The 20727-nt window shown below is 25.7% G+C and overlaps 1 protein-coding gene across 1 annotated transcript; it reads right to left on the bottom strand.

Annotated features, from left to right (window-relative positions):
• Positions 1-8116: 8116 nt before the first annotated feature.
• LOC145850043 (transmembrane protein 169-like) lies at positions 8117-20209 on the bottom strand. The gene is made up of 4 exons (XM_082955187.1): positions 20002-20209; positions 18303-18473; positions 14196-14430; positions 8117-8324 (listed from the first exon to the last, which is right to left on the bottom strand). Exons 1-4 carry the CDS (start codon positions 20207-20209, stop codon positions 8117-8119), a joined length of 822 nt encoding a protein of 273 aa, XP_082811313.1.
• Positions 20210-20727: the final 518 nt, after the last annotated feature.

The following is a 20727-nucleotide window of genomic DNA, read 5'->3' as shown; positions in this document are numbered from 1 at the left end:
AAAACTTGGTCAAAGGATATAGGTAAAAAACATGTAATGTATAAAGCTATTTTTTACAACAATTAACAAGTCATTTTAAAAGTATAACAGAATACTGTAACACATTTTTTTAATCGTATAGTATTACATTTTTAACTTTTTTGTTCTCAAAAACTTAATTGTTTAGCGAACCATAGCACAAAAGGTTAGCATCGCAAAACTACAAAAGCTAAATTTACAATAATATACATAACATATCTGTTGTTTATCCTTATTTTTCTTAGTTTAGAAAAAATGTAATAAGTTTACTTTTTGAAATTTAAAAACTTTAAGTTACGCTTAAATAGATTTAAACTTAAAAAAAGCTTATAGGTTTTGTTTCTTTATAAATAAAAATACGCTGTTAAACATACAGAGTTAAACAAGTTATTGAGAGTTAATTAAACATGTATTTTATTCAAAAAGACAAAGAAATTAAATATAAAGAAAGAACTGTTTTTACTAAAGTAAGTTTTTATTTTTGTTCGTTCAATATTAAACTTTTTTTTGTCCTCTTCCTTTTTGAATCTAAATACAACACTTTAAAAAGAACCATTTTCGATAAAATACTAATCAACTTATTAAAACTTTTCAACAGGTAGGTTTCAAACTTGAGATATATTTTTGCATATTATTACTTATTCATTTAGTGGATTTAAATTTTACAATAAGTTTGTGCTATAAATTGTTTTAGTTTAAGCTTATTCACATTATAGTTTTTATAAATTTCAACCTGCCTTAAATAATTTGTAGTCAACATCTAAATATTTTTAAGAAAAAAAACTTTTTTAAGATAATAATAATTAATACATAATACTAGCTTTATTAAAAAAAATAAATTAATGTTTTTATCTATCATTTTTTCTCCTATTTTCCTTTATTAAAAGAAATGCTGATCAGTAAACTAGTCATTTTTAAATCAAGGACAGTAACTGAAAAATTTTAACTATTATCTAATTAATAAACTTAATTTAATTTCAAAATTTAGCAGAAATTATCTTCTTCAAAATACTGTAAAATGCAAGTTATCTAAGGTACATGTACTACTAATTATGTAATTTACCTAAAAACTCTTATATTTTTTTTTACTAATATTTTAATACATATAATTAAATTTAAATATATTCTCTTAAATACTTTAACCAGCTTCTATTGAAGCAGTACAACAGTTCTATCCCATAGTAACAATAGCTAGTTGAAAATATTTTTCTAACATTTAATATCCATTAACAAGATCTGTAAATATTTTTTTATAAATTAAAAATCCAATTTAGGCAGTTAAAAAGTTTCCTCTTACAATAACAATAGTTAAATAAAAATAGTTTCCCATGTGTTTCTGTATCACACATTGACTATTTATGATGGAAGCTTTTTTTCAGGATCACTCTAAACTCATTTTCTGTATCAAATAATTACATTTTAACCACTAAATATCTTTTCATTTTTTTTTTCATAAATTAAAACTCCAGTTATAGCAGTTTGATATTTACCTCCTTCAGTAATTATAATTTTGGTACAATTAGCAACATAAATAACAATATTTTTCCAGGTATTTTTATATTACATACTGACTACTTATGATGAACGCTCTTTTTACTGAAGCCCACTCCATTCTCAATGCGGTGCTCGGATTTTTCTCAAACAATGTGTTTATTGAAGCGTGCGGTCATCTCGCAAATGTTCTCCACGAATTGTACGGGTTCCTCACAAGCTTACTATCATCTTTCGGAGTTCCCTACGCTGATCAACTCCTCTGCTGCTTAGTAGTATTCTACCTCCTGTTCTTTGTCTCTCGTATCCTCGGATATTTCATCGGCTTAATCCTCGAAACGTTTTGTCGGTTTCTGTTGGCGTTTTCAGCGTGTTACATGGCAATAATGGTGCACGTCAACCACGAGCGGATGATCGAGTTCTTGCTGCGAGTGATTGATCAAGTGAGAAGGTGGATTTCATCGGTGGAAGATGCTGTTTTGTGATGATTCAAACGCTATGTTTTCAGTTTGTTGAGTAATTATGTTAGTACGGATATGTTTGAGTTTTTACAAGTTTGTGTAATTGTGTTTAAGTTCGTTCAATAAATTTTGTTACGAAATGTTCATGTTGTTTGTTTTTATGTGATAAGTTTGTTATCTACTTAACAAAGTTGTTTTAAACATTTTTGAATAAGAATTGTACTAACCATTTTAATTAGTTCGTTCTACTAAATCGACATGTCAGTATTCTGTATCAACGAACTAGCTTTTTTTCAACTGTCAACTAAGACATTTAAACAATTCGCTCTCAAAGCTTCTGACAGAGTATGCTATCGATTTAAGTATATGTGAAACTAGCCGGTTAACTCAGTATTTTTGAAAACAAAAAGCTCTGTAACGGTTGTTGTAAGTAACGCTATATCTAAAGTCATATAAATATATGTCCCAGGTGTTTTGTTTGCAAAGTAAAAAAAATAGTCGCCGTTCTTTAATGTAGTTATTCTAAGAGTAGTTATTCTAATTTTAGTTTAATAAATTTAAAGTTGAAGTATTTTATATATGAAAAAATTATCTTTAAAAGTGGTTAATTTATCGAGAGTGTTAAAATAAAAAGAGTAAAAATAAAATTTACACTTCATCTTGAACTAAGTAACAAAATAAAAAAAATTGGGTAAGTAAATTGCTTGAAACAATTAAGCGTAAAGCCTAACATAAAATTGTAGTTCAATAAAAAAGAACTTTTCAAAATTGTAAACTGTAGAGCTTAGTTTCAAAAAATAAACTATATAGTCCTGATAAATACTCATATAGAGTTTAAAATTTTGGAAATTTGTATAACGTTATCACTAGATATCCTTGGTTTGCAATGACGAGTATAATTACAGTAGACTACCGCTTAAGTACGTACTTTTTGTGGTACGCACCTCGCCTTAAGTACGCACTTACCTAGAAAGACAAAAAAATTCTAAATTTTTTTAGACTTAAAATTTTTCTAAAGACTTTGTTCCATAAAGTCATTTTTTGACGCTTTCCATCCATTTTTCTAAATTTCTCTAAATTTTTCTAAAGTTTCTAATTTTTTTAAATTCAAAGACTTTCAGAATATCTGCAAAAGAAAGGCTAATCTTAATAAGACATAATACAGAACTAGTTAACCACAAAAACTAGTTACAATTTTTATAAAGTCAAAATAAACACATAAAAATAAGCAACAACAACAAAAAACTAAAGTTAAAAAAAAAATTAATGAGCATCTTATCATTGTGCACTTAAACAATAAATGTTTCTACTGATATAAACTTTTTTACAAAAACAGTCCTGAAATGTTTTTCTTTCAAATAAAAAAAATCAAAAACTACTTAGCTAATGGAAAATTATAATAAATGTATTAACTAAACTAAACTTAGCTTGACTAGCATTATGTAGAAACTTTTTGTAGAAAAATTAAATCATTTTAAAGTCTATTAAAAAATTTTGCAGATTAGAATTATGTACCAAATGTTATTTAAAATAGAAAGACTTGTTTATTTGGCTTAATTATTTAGTGGCTAGTTGTAAGAAAGAAAACAAACAACTAAAATTCATATTATACTATGTCGTCAAAAAGTACGCACTAACCGTGCTAAGTACGCACTTTTTTGTCGGGTTCAATTTGCGTACTTAAGCGGTAGTCTACTTATAAGTAAAGTATATTAGTATACGTATAATTACCGAAACGTCAGAAACTTTGGACATTTTGAAATTTGTAATGTATAATAAGTATATGATAAATTGTAATATGAGTAAAATACAAAACCTTGGGGCTAAATATATTAGATGTTAAACATAATTGATATTATTAATTTTAGTTAATTTTTTTTGACAATAACAGTAGTATGTCAGTTCTAAATTTAAGTTCAAATTATAGTTTTTTTAGGATTTGATTAACAGTCTGTAAATTTCTTCCCAAATTATTTTTAGCTACTTTTACTTAAATTAAGCAAACATTGGCACAATATCAGGACTAGTAACAAAGAAAACTTCTGGAAATTGAAAATAAACTTGACAATCAACTATTTTGTTGAACATTTAGTAAGTTTGATTTTTTTTTATTAAAATTAAACATTTGTAGCCCAACACTTTAAAAATATGTCGGCAGTTGAAACATATTAGTTCAAGTTTAGAAAACTCAAACTATCATGATAGTTTTCAGGGACTACAACTAATAAGATGATTTAAAACTTCAGAAAAGTGTACTTTAAAGTCATGTTATTAAGAGGCTGCATTGTTTTATCTGGTCACCAACAAGAGTTATGACAGTCTATTAAAGCCAATAATTTTGAGGAATCCTAAAGGCGGTATTAATTACTTACGCTACATACTCTAGGGGTTGAAATAAGCAAAGGGGGATTTTTGTTTTTGTTCTCTGCGGCTATAGATAGGGGTGATTGTGAAAACGAGTTTTTGAAACCCCGTTGCAAAGTAATGTTTATAACCCTGAAGTCTTGGTTTTAAATCTACAGATTACAAATATAACATACCGTTTTTATTTAACTAAAAATGTTTTCAAGTAAATAAAACATTAAATACAAAACCTTCTAGTAGTATTACATTTATTTAAAAATTACTTTCCAGCCAGTTTTATCAGTAAATAGTTTCCACCAATAAAAACAAAAAGAAGTAAATCCTTATCAAAACATTTAAAATTTGAGCTGTCAAAATAACGTAAGAAATAAAAAAAAGAAAAATTTATTTTAGGATAAAACTAACAAAAAAGCATTAATCTAACCACATAACTGACTGACTACCTATAGGACTTATATTAATTATGCTCTCTTAACCAATTTTTTTCAATCTCATTAAATTTTAATAAAATTTTAATTATTACAATTTAATATTCCTTGACCCTCTGTAATACCTACAATTTAACTTAAGGACTTGATAATTTTTGTAGTTTTAAGTTAACGTATTTTTGATGGTTGTTTCTTAGGTCTAAGGGTAGGGAAGAACAAAGTACGGTTCGCGGGCCGGACCCGAGCCGCTGAATGAAAATGCTAAAAATGTTTAGATTTTACCCGGCCTGCGAGCACCTAAAACTCGGCTAAATTAAATTTTGAAATTTACACTAGACATTCTGGAAAAAGATATAAAGAGATCTTATAAGTATAATACACGGTAGAAATGAAACTCACACAACATATTGAGAAATAAAAAGTTCACATATAATTAGTGGTTTGTCGAAATTTATTGGATAATTAATTAATTTTCGATACTCAAGTTATTGAATTAAATGAAGTTAAAAAACTCCGGCCCACCAAAGACTCAACTTATCTACATTTTTTCCTGGCCCATCGACCAAAAGCGTTGCCCACTCCTACCTTAGTGTATATAAATATAAAAAATTAAAATTATTTCTTCTAGGTTGACAAAATTCTATGCATACTAGATCTTCAAGTATATTACATATTTAAACAAAGGTATTTAATTTTACTATCTTTTAGGCTTGTGATAAATCATTAGTAGCTACCCTTTCAAGTATTTATAAACAAATGAGAATTCGTAATAGCTAAGTATTTTATAAAAAGCATAACATTTTTGATGCATATTTAAAATTAATTTAGTTCACAAAATGTTGTTTTATGAAATTTTACAAAACAATGTTCACTTTAAAATACCCAACTACTACAGAAAAAATCAGTAAACATAGTTTATTGAATTTTAATTCAAACGAAACAAAACGAATGATACTTTATGAAAAATCAAAAAAAAGTTTGTGTCAGATAGTTTTATGATTCAAAGCAAAAACTAAATGCAAAAAGCAGCAATTCTAACAACTGCATTTAAAAGAATAAACAGTATGACGTGAAAAAATAGTTGTAAATTTATAATTTTTTTTAATTTTGAAGTGCATAAAAATGTCATTTCTAACTTTAAATTTTTTTACGTACATCAAAAGAACTTTAATCTAGAAACAGTTTCTTAAATAAATTTAAAAAAAATAGACATAAAACTGCATCAAGTTTAGACTTTAACTGCATTTTACCAAATTAAAGAACTTTTATAGTTATGAAAGTTTTAAATAAAATTTTATTCTTTATTAACAATTTTATCAAACAACTTGAATAAAAAATTTAATGTTTTGAATTTTTTTACAAATTTAAACAATAGTTTTATTAGTAGTACAAAAACAAACTTGAAAATTAGTGTATTATACGAAAACTAATTAAAAAAATTGTAGTAATTAACCAAAAATTAAATACAGTTTTGATATAGATAAAAGAATTAGACACAAACTTTTAAAGACACTATAAACTAGTTCAGACAATTAAAATATTTCGCAAACAAAAAAATACTAGTTTATATATGAAAACATTCAATATTTGGTATGTGTGTAAAGGCTCTAAATTGGTAAGAAATATTTAAATGAATAGATGTAGCACTTTTAATTAGTTCAGGTAGAAAACTATTATGATTAAACTTGTAAATGTACCTTCGTAGTTTTAAAATGAATTTAATTAATATGAACTTACAACAATCTATATGCATTTTAAACTGCAAATTTTGGGTTTGAAAAATACTTGACAATTTGAAATATTTTCAGATTGAAAACGGTCAAGTCCAAACGACATATTTAACTCAAAAAAATAAAACAGAATTACCTGATGTAATACACCACAAAAAAAAAACTAAACCACGCTTATACTTATGCTTTTACAATACAAATATTAAACAAAAACATTTTTCATCAAAATGACACGAAATATAAACAGAAAAATAGTACCAGGAATAAAACATAATTTCAACAACTAGTAAGCATTATGTACCATAAGAACTACAACATGATGTAAAAATAAGTGAAGATTATTTAGTTCAAACAAATCTCTAATGCCACCTTAAGTAAGATTTGAATAAGTTCAAGCTAGCTTATATACTTAATTTTAATGCTTGAAGATTAAGTAAGTTGTATTGGATTGTTTACAAAAAAATTAAACCAACATTTTTGAAAAAAAAACATTGAAGTACTTTATGCCACCTCAAATTAGATCTAACAAAAATTAAGCTAATTTATATACTTATACACTTGAATATTTAATTGTTTACGTTGGATTGTTAAGGAACAAAAACTAAGATTGAATCAAAGTTTTATAGATATTAAAAGTTGTAAATTTCAAACTCAAACATTATTAAACAATTTTTTCAAGTATTAAATCTAACTTTTATACACACTTTAAGTGTTGTATTATGAAGTAAAAATGTTTTTTTTACTAAACTAGACACAGTTTTTAACTTTTAATGTTCTAAATAAAGACTAATAAGTACTAAAAAAATCCATGTTAAATAAAAGTTTTTTTCATGCGTTAGTGAAATCATATTTTAGTTTTTTAATAAGAGGTTTACTGCTTCAACATATAAAATTGTACTGTTACAAGTAAGAATAAAATAATTCATAACAGATCAGAACCAGACTTTAAATAAACGTTTCCACAACTTATAAACCAAAAACATTCCAATTATTTTGCTATGAAATTAACATCAAATAAAGTTCAAACTCATCATCTTAATTCTATCAAGAAAAAATCGATTGAAGCAAACCAATTTTCTCAATAACTTGTGTAACAAACTATCACATAATAATAAAACAAACAAAAAATTACCAATGTTTTTAATATTCAAAACAATAACTCTTCAAACTTACAATTAAAAATACAAACATTGTCAAAAAATTTCAATTTTATTAGTTTTATGACTTAATAATTTCTATTCAGAGGGAATTACATTCTATAAAACGTCTTGATCTAAATTAAAAAAACATTAGCATCCATGAAAAATTTAAACTCAAATACAACTCAATCAACTGAAGTTTCAATAGTTTTAAAAACACAACATTATTTAAACAACTTCAGGTATCCCATGATACTCCAATTAATGAAAAAAACAAAATTTCTTTTTTTTTCTGCAATTTTCTAAGTCAATCCCATGATATTCCGATTTATAACGAGAAAAAAATCCATTAACTTACTATTTAAACAAACGTTTCTGCAACTTTACAAGTCAAAATTTAAAACACTAACAACAAACCAATATTAATCAAAAAAACAAATTACAACAAAAATATCACTTAATATAAAAAAAATTTTTTAATTATTTCAAACAACTTCGGGCTGCTCGGTGACGATCTCCAGCAAGCTGACCTCGTTGCCCCTCGGCGTGACGTCATCGCTTTCGGTGACGTCACAATCTAGCTCGATGACGGTGTAGGGGGAGCACGCGTCGAGTTTGATGAGGTGGCACAGGTAACCGAAGAAGCCTTTCTCAAAAGTCGATACCTCCTCGCACCAGTCGTCGTAATTCCAACTAAAAGATTAGTTTTTATTCATTTTTGTTATAAACTTATTTTTATTAATACCGATTACTTATTTTAAAGTAATTATTTTTTTTCTCAAAAGTCGACACTTCCTCACACCAATTGCATAATTCCAACTAAATGTTGTTTTATTAGATACATATTTGTATTTAACAACTTATTTTGATCAAACAATTTTTCATATTTTTTTATCAATTTCTCTAAAGTTGACATTTTTTACACCATTCTTCATAATTCCAACTGATTATAGTATATCTTAATTGAACTAATTATTCTAAATTGAATTTCCAAAAAAAGGTAAGAAAAGGTACTTCTACACACCAACAGTCATAATTTTTTCTTTATAATTATAGAATTAGTAAAACTAGTAATATATTTTTATAAGACTAACAGGAATCCATTAGTTTGATATTAATCAAACATTTGGTTTAGTTTTATAGGTTCTTTATTTAGTTCTATTGCTTATTAATAATCTAATACGTTAAGCTAATTTGTAAACTAAAATAGAAGTATGTTGACTTCATAAAAATAACATAATTTTTTCATAAATAGCCAAACAAAACTATCAACTGCCCACAAACGTGCTTGTAAAAACGGCGATCTTTGAGTTTTGGCTGAAAAAATTAAATTTTGCGAATATAACAATAACACCCTCTGCAAAATTCTAAATGATTTGAAGAAACTTTCACCTTTAAAGAATTATATTTTATGAAAACCACCCCAATGCAAACTGTATGGGTTTCAAAAAATGGGATCTTGGAGTTTGTGCTGGAAAATGTATTACATGTGGCAATTGTCTCAAAAACACATTGTGCACAATTTCGGAAAATTTTAGTTTTATTGAGACACTTTTTGATTTAATCAAATTTTCATCACTTTTTGTAAGATTTCCTAAATTTCAATTTTTTCCAAAAAATCAAGAAGTAAATCTATGAACTTTTCTTAAAATCATTTAAAATTTGACACTTGGTTTTTTGTGATATTAGCCAAATTTTAATAAAAGAATAGCTAGAAATATAAAGGCATTGGAACTTTACTTTGTTTTTATAAACACCCTAATGCACACTAATCGTGTTAATTGGTATATTTATCACTATTTGTGTTATTATAAAACCAATCTAAATGCTTAAAATATGATAATTCAGAATTAACAAAAATGTGAAAATAATTTGTTACATTCAAGCACATTCAATTTTACTTAGCTGAGGAATTTTATTGCTGAAAATAGGTGGACAATTTTACTTAAATATTTTACATTTTACGTACCTAGCTGACTTTTGATGTAAAAGTGCGTCACAATCGTTATATCTGACATATTAAAACTTTGAAGTATTTAACAACAATTTGAAATAGTAAATAAAAGCATGAAGAGATACGTAGCGTAATAAAATTAAAGTTTTGACTTAATTCATACTTTCACAGTATTCTTTATCATCTTGTATCTAAATTTTTTTCTAAATAAAGGTGTAAAAATTATTGGCAATTTGCAAAAACATTGCGTGTTGAAAATTATTTAATGGCAAAAGTAAGTTATAAAACTATTTGGAGAATTCTGCATTCATTTTTTACAACTTACGTCAAACTAACCAATAAAGTTTTGAAATATCAAAATTTAGCATTAAAATATATTGCGCTCAATAAACATTAAAGTTTTTATAACATAAAACGTCTGAACATTTTAAACATTATACTTTAAAAGAATATTTTTGTTTAAAAGTGGACTTATGATAAAAAATACAAATATACTGACATTGATTATTAAATTGATTTTTTTATTTACTTGAATTTATGCTTATAAGCATAAAAACACAGTAAAATTGAAAATACTTAAAGTACTTAATAGCTAAAATTAAAAAAATTAACTTAGTTTTTTAACACAACAAAGGCATAGAATAAGTTACAAAAAAGTACTATAGTAAATTTAATTAATTATTATTAAGTTTATACACAAGAATACCTGCCAAATTAATAAGCATATGTTTTGTTAGTTTGAGTTTAGAAAACTTATATCGGCTAAAGGTATAAAGAAAACAAAAATCCTAAGACCAGTTTATAAATCAACTATAAGTACGTTAAATAAACAAAACAAAATACATATTTTTGGTATTGAAAGTCTTTAAAACACATTACTCAAAATAAACATATGTAAGAACAAAGTTATTTATATATAAAACATTTAAAACGAATGATATTTGTATTGATAGAGTGGATACATTTGTCTGTTTTACAAAAGAAAATTTTCTAAAAACTTTAGAGCATTTTCTCCAACAACTATTTGCTGGCAACTTAAATCAATTTATAGCATGACACTTATAAATGTTTTCATAAAACAACAGAATTTTATATCTATATGCTTGAATGCGTAAGTATGTAAATTGATGACATAATTCAAAACCTAAATATGTATGCTAAACAATAAAACATTTTTTATTAAATCAGTGTTAGGTATCAGAATATTAAGAAAAAAAATATTTAAGGTTAAAACATAGTTTATAAACATACATATATTTACTGTATTCAGTCATTTAACTAAACTTTTAAGGGGTTTTAAAACAAAACTTCAGTTAAAGTTTCACATCTAATACTAAAACACTTAAACAAAACTAGATTACCTTTAAAGATACGTAATAAAAGTGAATTATTTATACGAACTAAAAATTTTGTTCCTTTTTAATCAAAAATCAGCTCTATAAACAGACCAAAGTCTACTAAGCACAATAAAAGCATTTATATAAATGTTTTTAGAAAACAACACACTATTTGTTGGAAGAAACTTTGAAAAATTTAGTTTCTAAAATAAAACATTTTAGAACAAAAACTAGGCTGTTTGTTGTTTAATTAATACATCAGCCGTAATCATCGGCTTAAAACAGAAGACACTCACTGTAAGGGAAAACAAAATGCCTTTATACTGGAAATTACTGAAAAGAAGTTTTTGATTTGAAGATTTAGTAATAATTACAATAAGAGCATAGCTCATTATAACAATATTCTAGTTTGGAATATGAAAAAAAATATTTGTCATAAGCACAACAATTAAGTGCTAAAAACTTTCCAACGTAAACATCTTCAACTCTCATCAAAGAAAATATATTTCTACTATATGATCAGTTTATAAGTAGTTGTTTACAATGAATATACTTATATTTTTAGAGAAAACTCTACTTCTTTTGTTTAACTTAATGAGTTTTTGTTTTTGACAAATAAATCATACTTTGTTGTTAATTTTTCATCAGCCTTTTCTCTAAAACGTTTGATTGGTTGGAAGCATAAGGGTTAGAAACTAAAGTATTATATGAAAAATGTTGAAAAACACAAAACAATGTTAGAGAAGTTTTTAACATTAAAACGTAATTATACTATAAGATATAAGTATTTGAAATAAACGAAATTTGTTTCCGATTTTAAACTAAACTAGACAATTAGAAGAATTACAAAAGAAAAATTATTTCTTCAAATAAGAAACTTATCTACATTAACTTTTAGTTAATTTGAACATATTAAAAATTACATGAATAGTATTATGCTAGTTATTTTAAAATGTTTTACAAAAATTTTAAAATAAAAACTTTATAATAAAAAAAACAGAAAAAAACAGTTTTTTTGTTTATTTTTTATATAAAATTTTTATTTTTTAGTTTTTCAAAAATTTCCTTTAAAAGAATTTTCTAAATATATCAAGGAACACTTCATAAAAATTTGAGGTATTTATCTCAAAAAACATAGTAGAAGATAGATTTTTAAAAAAATAGCCTAATTTTGCTGTTTTAGTTTGCGCCTCCCATAAGAAACCTATTGTTGCCTCCGACTTTGACGGGATATATCTTAAAAATTATTTTGAGTTTATAAAATCTGTAAAAAGCATCTTGTAACATAGTAAAAACTATATAAAATAAGATCAAATTTCAAAAAAAAAAAAAAGTGTTATTCCCCTATGCCCTTAACAAAATTTTCGCAAAACTTTCGCAAAACTTTCGGTGTGCACAATCAGTACATTCCTTTTAAATGTTCGTATATATAACAAAATAAAAAACAGCTGTAAAATTTATGAGTGGTTAAAACTTTATACTTCTTATATAAAAAGATATTTCAAACGACTGCTTTTATTAAAGCTTGTGTATTATAATGATATACTTTGTTTTGACTTTAAGTTTATTAATCACTTATTTCAAATTTATTCTAAACTTTCTAAATTACGATGATTTTGAAAATAATCACAGTTCAAAAAATCTGTCATTACGCACAAACACACCTGTTTTAAGATTAACACACACATGGTAATAAAATATTTATCACTATTCCGAGACAATCTTGAAATTTAATTATTTATGAATTGTTTTACAAAATGAAATTTTATCTAAAGATATTCGAAAATTAAGTTTAATACGTTGTAGATTGGATATTAAAGCAACTTGTCAAATTTTTTTTTTGAATACAAATTAATGTTTAGATGGAAGCATTGCATTTAGTTATTCTAACTTGTTATACAAAACATATTATCTATTAATATTTAGAAAAAAAAACGTTAATGAACTTCTTATGAGAAATTAAACGTTTAGGTAAAACTTTAAGAAGCCTGCAGTTATTTTATTGAGTTTTAAGATTTTAAAATGTTCTTTTCTAATATTATATTTTGAGTCTATTTGTTATAACTACTTAATAACAGTTTTAAAATCAGTCCATGTAAAGTTCTTACACAAAGAAAGACATTTGAAAACATCGTTTTTGATAAAACAATTTACTTACTCAGCTAGTTTTAAGATTTGTTTACAGTTCTGTATACAAGACTTTTATTTTAACTGCAATTTAAGCACAAATTTTACTAAACTTTATCCAAAATAGAACTTTTTCTACCGAATTAGTTTATGTGTAAAAAAATCAGTTGTTCAGGTTTTCTTGAAATTTTTTTATAATGATAATATTAGTATGTTTTTTTATTGTAAAACTTATTCAATTTGGACAATATATTTACAAAATAATTTTTGAGATTACAGTTTGATAAGGCAAAGGTCATTTGTTTATCATTTCGATTTAAAAATTTCGATTAAACCTGTGAAGAAAATGCTTTACAATCTATGATACTTATTTGCCTATGGACAAAACTGTACATCACTTTTTACAATTACATGGTTGAGAAAAACAAAACAAATTTTATCTTAGTACACTAAAAACTACAAAAAAAATTTGAATCAGTTTCAATCAAGCAAGCACTCTTTGCAAATTTTTTTTATTACAAATAAAATGTTCTTTATCTACTTTACTTTATTACACCAACCTGATTTGAATAAAAACAGTACAAAAAAATCATCAGGAACACAACTGATATCAGTTAAAAGAAGAAAATCAGTAATATTTAAAACTAAACTTTAGTTACTTTTATATACAAATAAGATAAAAAAATAAACCTAGATATAGTTTAAAGTCTTATTTATTTTTTTAAAACATCAAACCAACACATATTTTAAAGTGGCAACCCTGGTATACATTTAAGCTTCCAAAATTAAACCAACACAAAGGTTAGAGACTTATTACAACTAAATTGTACAAACCTGATTTGAATGAAGGCAGCATACACCGCCACAATCATCGGAAACACGACCAATATCAGTGGGAAGAAAATCAGTAAGTTTTAAATAAATTAAAGTAAGCCCTTAGAAGTGGTAAATATATTTAAGTCCTGTTAAACTAAACTATACCAAATAGTACCTGATTTGAATGAACGCAGCGCATACAGCCACAACCATCGGAAACAAAACTTATAAACAACTTATATTTATTTCATACATATTCGTTAACTTCCAAAAATAAACCAAAACAAATGTTACAGTCTTTTAACTTGTGTATTACAAAATGACACCAACCTGATTTGAATGAAGGCAGCATAAACCGCTACAATCATGGGAAACACGACCAATATGAGTGGGAAGAACAGCATCAGAAGTGGGCACAACGTCACCTTGTGGCAAGCGGTTCTCTCATCGTAGAAGTGGTTGAACACGTTGGTCCATGTGAGCAGGCAGAAGTAGAAGGATACGAAGAAGGACGCGAGAAGGATAAGTGGGGAAATTATTAGACCCAGGAACATTATGTGCACTCCTGTGATAAAGAATATAGTTTTAGGGTAATTCAATGTACTATTTTATAAACAACAATATGGGAAAAGAGAAATATAATATAAGTAATATTAGTGGGGAAATTAGTAGGCCCAGGAACATTATGTGCACTTCTGTAACAAAATTATAATTATTGTTTGTGTTCATAATGAATACAATAGAAATTATAAATATTCTTAAAAATGCAAGGATTGGTGGAGAGATTAGTAGACCTAGAGACATTATGCATTTATTGGTTTGAAATAAATATATTTAAATTTATTGTAGTAAACTATAAACTGTTAGAAAAGGTATTATTTATGCCCATTTTTATATTGCATTAATTTTAGAAAGATGAGTGGGGAGATTAGTAGCTCACAGGAACATTATATACACTCCTGTAAATTAAAAATACATTTTGATGTCTTTAATAAGGATAATTTATCAGTAATACATATTTTTTAGGAACAATAAATGGGAAGAGAGAATTATAATATAAGCAAAGTAAGATAAGTGGGGAGATTAGTAGACCCAGGAACATTATGTGCACTCCTGTAATAAAATTATAAACAGTATTTAATCTACCATTTATACTTAAAAACTATTAACAGACCAGGGAACTTGATAAGTACTATTGTTAAGAAAAATATATTTGAAGGATAATTTTATATGGTGTTATTTTTAAACTAACACTCAAGTGATAAAGAAGTAGATAAAACGAAGAACATGACAACTAATGGCAAGATAATTCAAAAAAAAGAAGTTATTTATTAAGGAGCATAATCTTGTAGGACATATTTATTGTTTATCGGATATGTAATTAAAAAAGCATTAAAACTTATTTGCTTAAGGGCATAACAAGGTCCAACATGCTTTTTTTTGCATAAAATAACATGGACTTTTATATGAAAGCTTTAAGTAAAAACTACAATCCAGATTTTATAGAATTAAAAATGTCATTTATATTTTGAGATATTGCAACTTTTGTAAAAAATTTTCAATACAAACGTATGGACAGCAAAATTTTCAGGGTCAAATATCTTGGATATTTAAAAAATAATAAAAATCTATCTTCTCCTTCATTTATTGAGATAGAAACTTCAAATTTTCAAGAAATTTTTATTTTATAGTTTCAAAGAGTTTTAATCTTAAAATTTTAAAATTGCCAAAGAGTAAAATTTTAGATAAAAAACAGGTAGAAATTTATAAATTTCTAATTTTTCAAAATTAACTAAATTCCTGCAATAAATCGATTTTAATAATAGTTATGTACTAACTGTGATAATTTGAAAAATATTGGTAAAAAAATAAAGGCGAAGATGGTTTTTAGTGAAATAGTCTTTTTTGTGTTTTTTGTTTGCGCCTTCCATAAGGAATCTATTGAGTTCACCCAGTGGATCGCTTATATTTTAAAAGTTATTTTTAATTTTGTTAAGCTGTTAAAAATGTCTGACAGATCAGATTAAACTCTAAACAATCAAGGTGGACCCCCTTTATGCCCTTAACTGTAATACATAAAGCTCTTTAAACTTTGTTTTTACTTTTTATGAAAAATAAAAACATTTTTTTTATGTAAAAAATATTTTAAATTTCAACCTTAATAGATTTCAGATTTCAGATAATAAAATTATATTCTTTAGTATTCACATAAAGCATTTTGTCTCTTCAAAATATTAAAGCAAATCTTATGTTTATTTTACGCTCAAATGATCAAAGACAATACAGTCATGGCAAATGTTAAGAAAAGAGTTTATTAAAGCGTATGCGATGTTTGCAAAACAATTTGCTGCAATCATGTACTAATTGATTTGGCGAATAATTGCAGGTCCATCCTATGTATATTCTAAATAGTAATTTTTATAAGTTGTTTTCATGGTAAAAATTACTCAAAAAGCAATAAATTGGGTAATAAAAAACCAAAAAAAAATTGTATTAGCATAAAATTATGTCTAATATAATTCCAATATTCACTAAATATATATAATACATTTAAAAAAATTATTGTTAAGTAATCTGCTAAAACTTATCCTTTAGCTTTGCTAAAGAGAATATTAATAATTTTGAAACTAATTTTACCATTAAATAAATCAAGCTACAGAAATTAAAACTATCTGTATAAATAACATAATATAATGAAAAAATTAAAACGGTTTAACAAACTATAATCATGAAATAATTATTGCTTAGGTTTTTTAAACTAAAACAAACGTTTAGTAAAAAAACTGCATGACTAAAAAAATAGCAAAAAACAATTATCAAATGTAACAAAGAAGTTATTTTTTAGGTACACAAACTTAGTTTTTATGCATCAAAAAGTAAACAAGCAAATTAATAAATGACTTTCTGTAAAAGCTGCATGAACAACTAGATAATCTTAAATTACATGTTATAACTTGATCACCTTTATTTTATTGTTTAATGGTATTAACAATCCGAAGCACAGGTACAGCTACAGTGATTTTACTGCTTACAACACAATATAAAACTATGTATTTTATTTATTTGTTTTTATCATTAGTTTTAGAAACAAACCATAATTGAGCTGTGATACTACTTTATCTACACCAACACTATAAATTATGTCAGTAATGATTAAATGTATTAAAAACAACCTGTACTAATGTTTAATATCTGATAGTATCTTAAAATATGAACTTTGTGAGTAGTCATATTTTGTCGTCCACAAGAAAATTAAATATAAAAAATATCTTAAACAATATTTAGCAATGTTAACACACTATACAATATATATATTTAGCTAAAATACATTTTCTAATTATTTTATCTAAAATAAGACAGTTGCCACAATTGCAATGAGCGAACTGCCACAACTCAAACATAATGTATACCAAGTATCATGAAAATCTACTAACTTCTTTTAACCTATCTAAACTGCATTATAAAAGAGACCAACCATTAGTGAGCAATGAAACCCTGTCTTCCACAATCAATTTATAAAATAAATAAAACTTTTACCCCTTATATGAAGCATTAAGGCCATAGTGGGGGTAGAAGCCATTTTTTAACCAAAAATAACATATAGACTTATATTATAGTAAATTTCATAATCTTTCAGATGCTTTTTTTAGATTTTAAAAATATTTAGTAACTTTTTTTTTATGACCGGTTATATAAAGGGTTGTCTTTATAAAGGATATATAAGGGGTAACTTTAAAGCCGTTTTTCTCAGGTTTTTAAAAACGGGCTTTAAAATCTATCTTCTCCTTCATTTTTCAAGCAATCTTCTTCAAATTTTCAGGAAATGTTCCTTACATTATGAGGAAAAAACGTTATTTGTGAATTTTAATAATTAAAAAAAAAAAATTTTATGACAAAAAAAAAAGTGATTTTTTATCAAAAATTTTAATTTTTTTTAAAAAAAGGTATTTTTACTTGAAATTTTTTAAAGTCACAAATAACGTTTTTTTGTTATTGTATAAAGAATAGACTGTGAAAGTTTGAAGAAGATTGCTTAAAAAATGAAGGAGGAGATAGATTTTGAATGCATTAGTCTTTTTTTGCCGTTTTAGTTTTTCCTTCCCCATAAGGAACCTGTTATGCGGCACGACTTTGGCCGGTCATATCTCAAAAACTAATTCAAATTTTTAAAAACGGTAAAAAGCAACTTGAAGCTTAGTAAAAACTCTATAAAATAAGATCAACTTGTAAAAAACATGGCCTACCCCCCCTATGGCCTTAAATGTATATGTAAATGTGTTCAGTATCTAGTACATAAAAATTAAAGAAAACAATACGAACCATTAGTGAGCAATGAAACCCTGTCATCAACACTGACACGTTCACCACCAACATTATAACTAGTATCATATTAATATAACTCATTATTTTTTGAACGAAAATGTATATAAAACAAACCATTAGTGAGAAGTGAAACCCTGTCATCAACACTGACACGTTCACCGTCAACATTGTTATCAGGAGCGATCTGGCTTGTTCTCTTCCTCCTCAAAGTCTGCTGCTTTATCTGGAGTATCTCCCTGTCCGTGAGGTCCAGCCCTATGTCCACCGATTCACCTCGCTTCTTGCCTGGAAAATTGGAAAATTATTTCTTAAAAATATATTATATGATAATCAATATGAACATGTTAATTTTAATACAAATAATCGATTCACTCTGTATCACAAACTGGTTCTATATTATATGATACCGCTTCTTACCTGGAAAATAGGGTAAAAAAAATAAAAAATACTTTGCATGGTGCTTAATACACAACATTTATTTATTACTAATTTGTAGAATAATATTAAGACAAAAAAATTTTTTATTTAATTTATACTTTACATCTCTATATTATACCTGTTTAATTAATCTATTTTTTATAGAAATTTTGCTTATTATACTCACATAAATTATAGAAGAAAAATATTCTTAAATTTCAAAACAAAAAATTTCATACTTTTTATTTTTTACATTTTGTTTTATTACATGAACTGATAATTTAATAACACTTAAAAAGTCTTTAAAACTACTAGTATAAACTTTGTACTTTTATTCTAAAGTTTTACAATCCAATTATGCTTAAAAAATCTGTAAAAAAAATCTTAATCACTTAAATAAAATTTGTAATTTTTTTCAATTTTTTCAATGAAACTGTGAAACTTAAACAGTAACCACAGACAAATGTCAGAGAGTAAAACTTTTACCAACTTTTATAATAAGACAAGTTTTACAACATTTATAACATTATGGAATTAAGCAGGAGCAATTCATGGTATCATAAGATGAGGGCATTGACATTTTAAATAACTTCAAATCTTTTGTTTTTTATTAAACATCAAGTTGCGTTAAAAGTGCATAAGAAAAAACTTATATGAGTTTGAAAGATAACTGTAGGTGATTTCTGATTCACCATAATGACATTTTGCATAACCAGTGACAACAGAAATAAACACAACTATTTTACTTTTCTAAAATAACAGTTGTTATTGTCTATATCTAAAACTATTCAAATACATCCACTTACTTGACAATTTTACCTGGGTTCTGCTACTTATCGTTTAATCTTTGTTAAGTTAAAAGTTATAAATCAATCATCTTAATATAAGCTATTTTCAACTAAAAGAGTGAGAATTATTTAATTTACCTGCATTTTGTTTTTTGTAATTGCTACAAATCCATTTAAGTGACAATTTGCAAACATCTATAAAAAAAAAATTTACCAATCTTTTTTTCATTCTAATAAATAGATAAACTTATGTACTTTTTACTAGTGGCTTAGAATTTCCCCTATATATTTCTACTGTTTACAGATCAAAATTCAAACATAATCACATGATAAAGCTCAACTTTGTAACGTGCTACTTTTATAACTACAAAAATTTACACATACTTTTACTTTAAGAATGAGACCTTTTCTTAAGCACAACTTTATAAAACCCATGACAGACACCTTAGTATGAGGAATTAGTAGAAACTTATTATTTGATAAAAGGTGTTTAGAATTTCAGTTTTGTTCACAAATTCTATAATAAAAGATACTTCTTATCAGTTCTTAGTATCTTTTTCCATGTTTTTTTACATATTTTTACATATTTTTAACAACTCACTACCAACCTCTAGTGATTGTCCCTGTCATATTGACATGACTTTTCTTCTTTCCCCTCTTCAGAGTGGACGACCAGTCCGACCAATCACCCCCCTCCCCGGCCTCTATCTGCATTCTCATTGGTCGGGAGGTGTCACGGTTGATTGGCTCTGTCATGTGCATGTTGATGGGCTCCATTGAAGCTTGGCTGGTTTGCATGGGCAACTGGCGGGTCATTTTTATTTTCTAACTTTTCTGTAAAAAGTGTGCTTCTTCTTTTACTAGCATGAAGTTTTCGTGATATTCGATATTAAAACAATTAGATATTCTATAAAACCTAACACAAAACATTCAATTCTAAATAAAAAAACAAGTCGATACTTACAATTTTCTGACAACATTGAAACTTTGTATTTAAATTCTTAAAGGTATTATTTAATAGGCAATTTTTTTTTATTTTTGCTATTTGGCCGTTTTTTATCAGCAGTGACATTTTTAATACAGTGATTTTTCATTGTACGTTAAAATGTTTATACATAGCTTCATACATTAAATTTAAAACAAATCGATACTTATACTTTTCTGACAACATTGAAACTTTGTATTTAAGTTCTTAAAGGTATTATTTAATAGGCAATTTTTTTTAATTTTTGCTATTTGTCCGTTTTTTATCAGCAGTGACATTTTTAATACAGTGATTTTTCATTGTACGTTAAAATGTTTATACATAGCTTCATACATTAAATTTAAAACAA

This window comes from Thalia democratica, chromosome 2, assembly GCF_965202585.1.
Source record: "Thalia democratica chromosome 2, ktThaDemo2.hap1.1, whole genome shotgun sequence".
NCBI lineage: Eukaryota > Metazoa > Chordata > Thaliacea > Salpida > Salpidae > Thalia > Thalia democratica.
The sequence above is the reverse complement of the archived record's forward strand: the minus strand, read 5'-3'. Positions and strand labels throughout refer to the sequence as shown.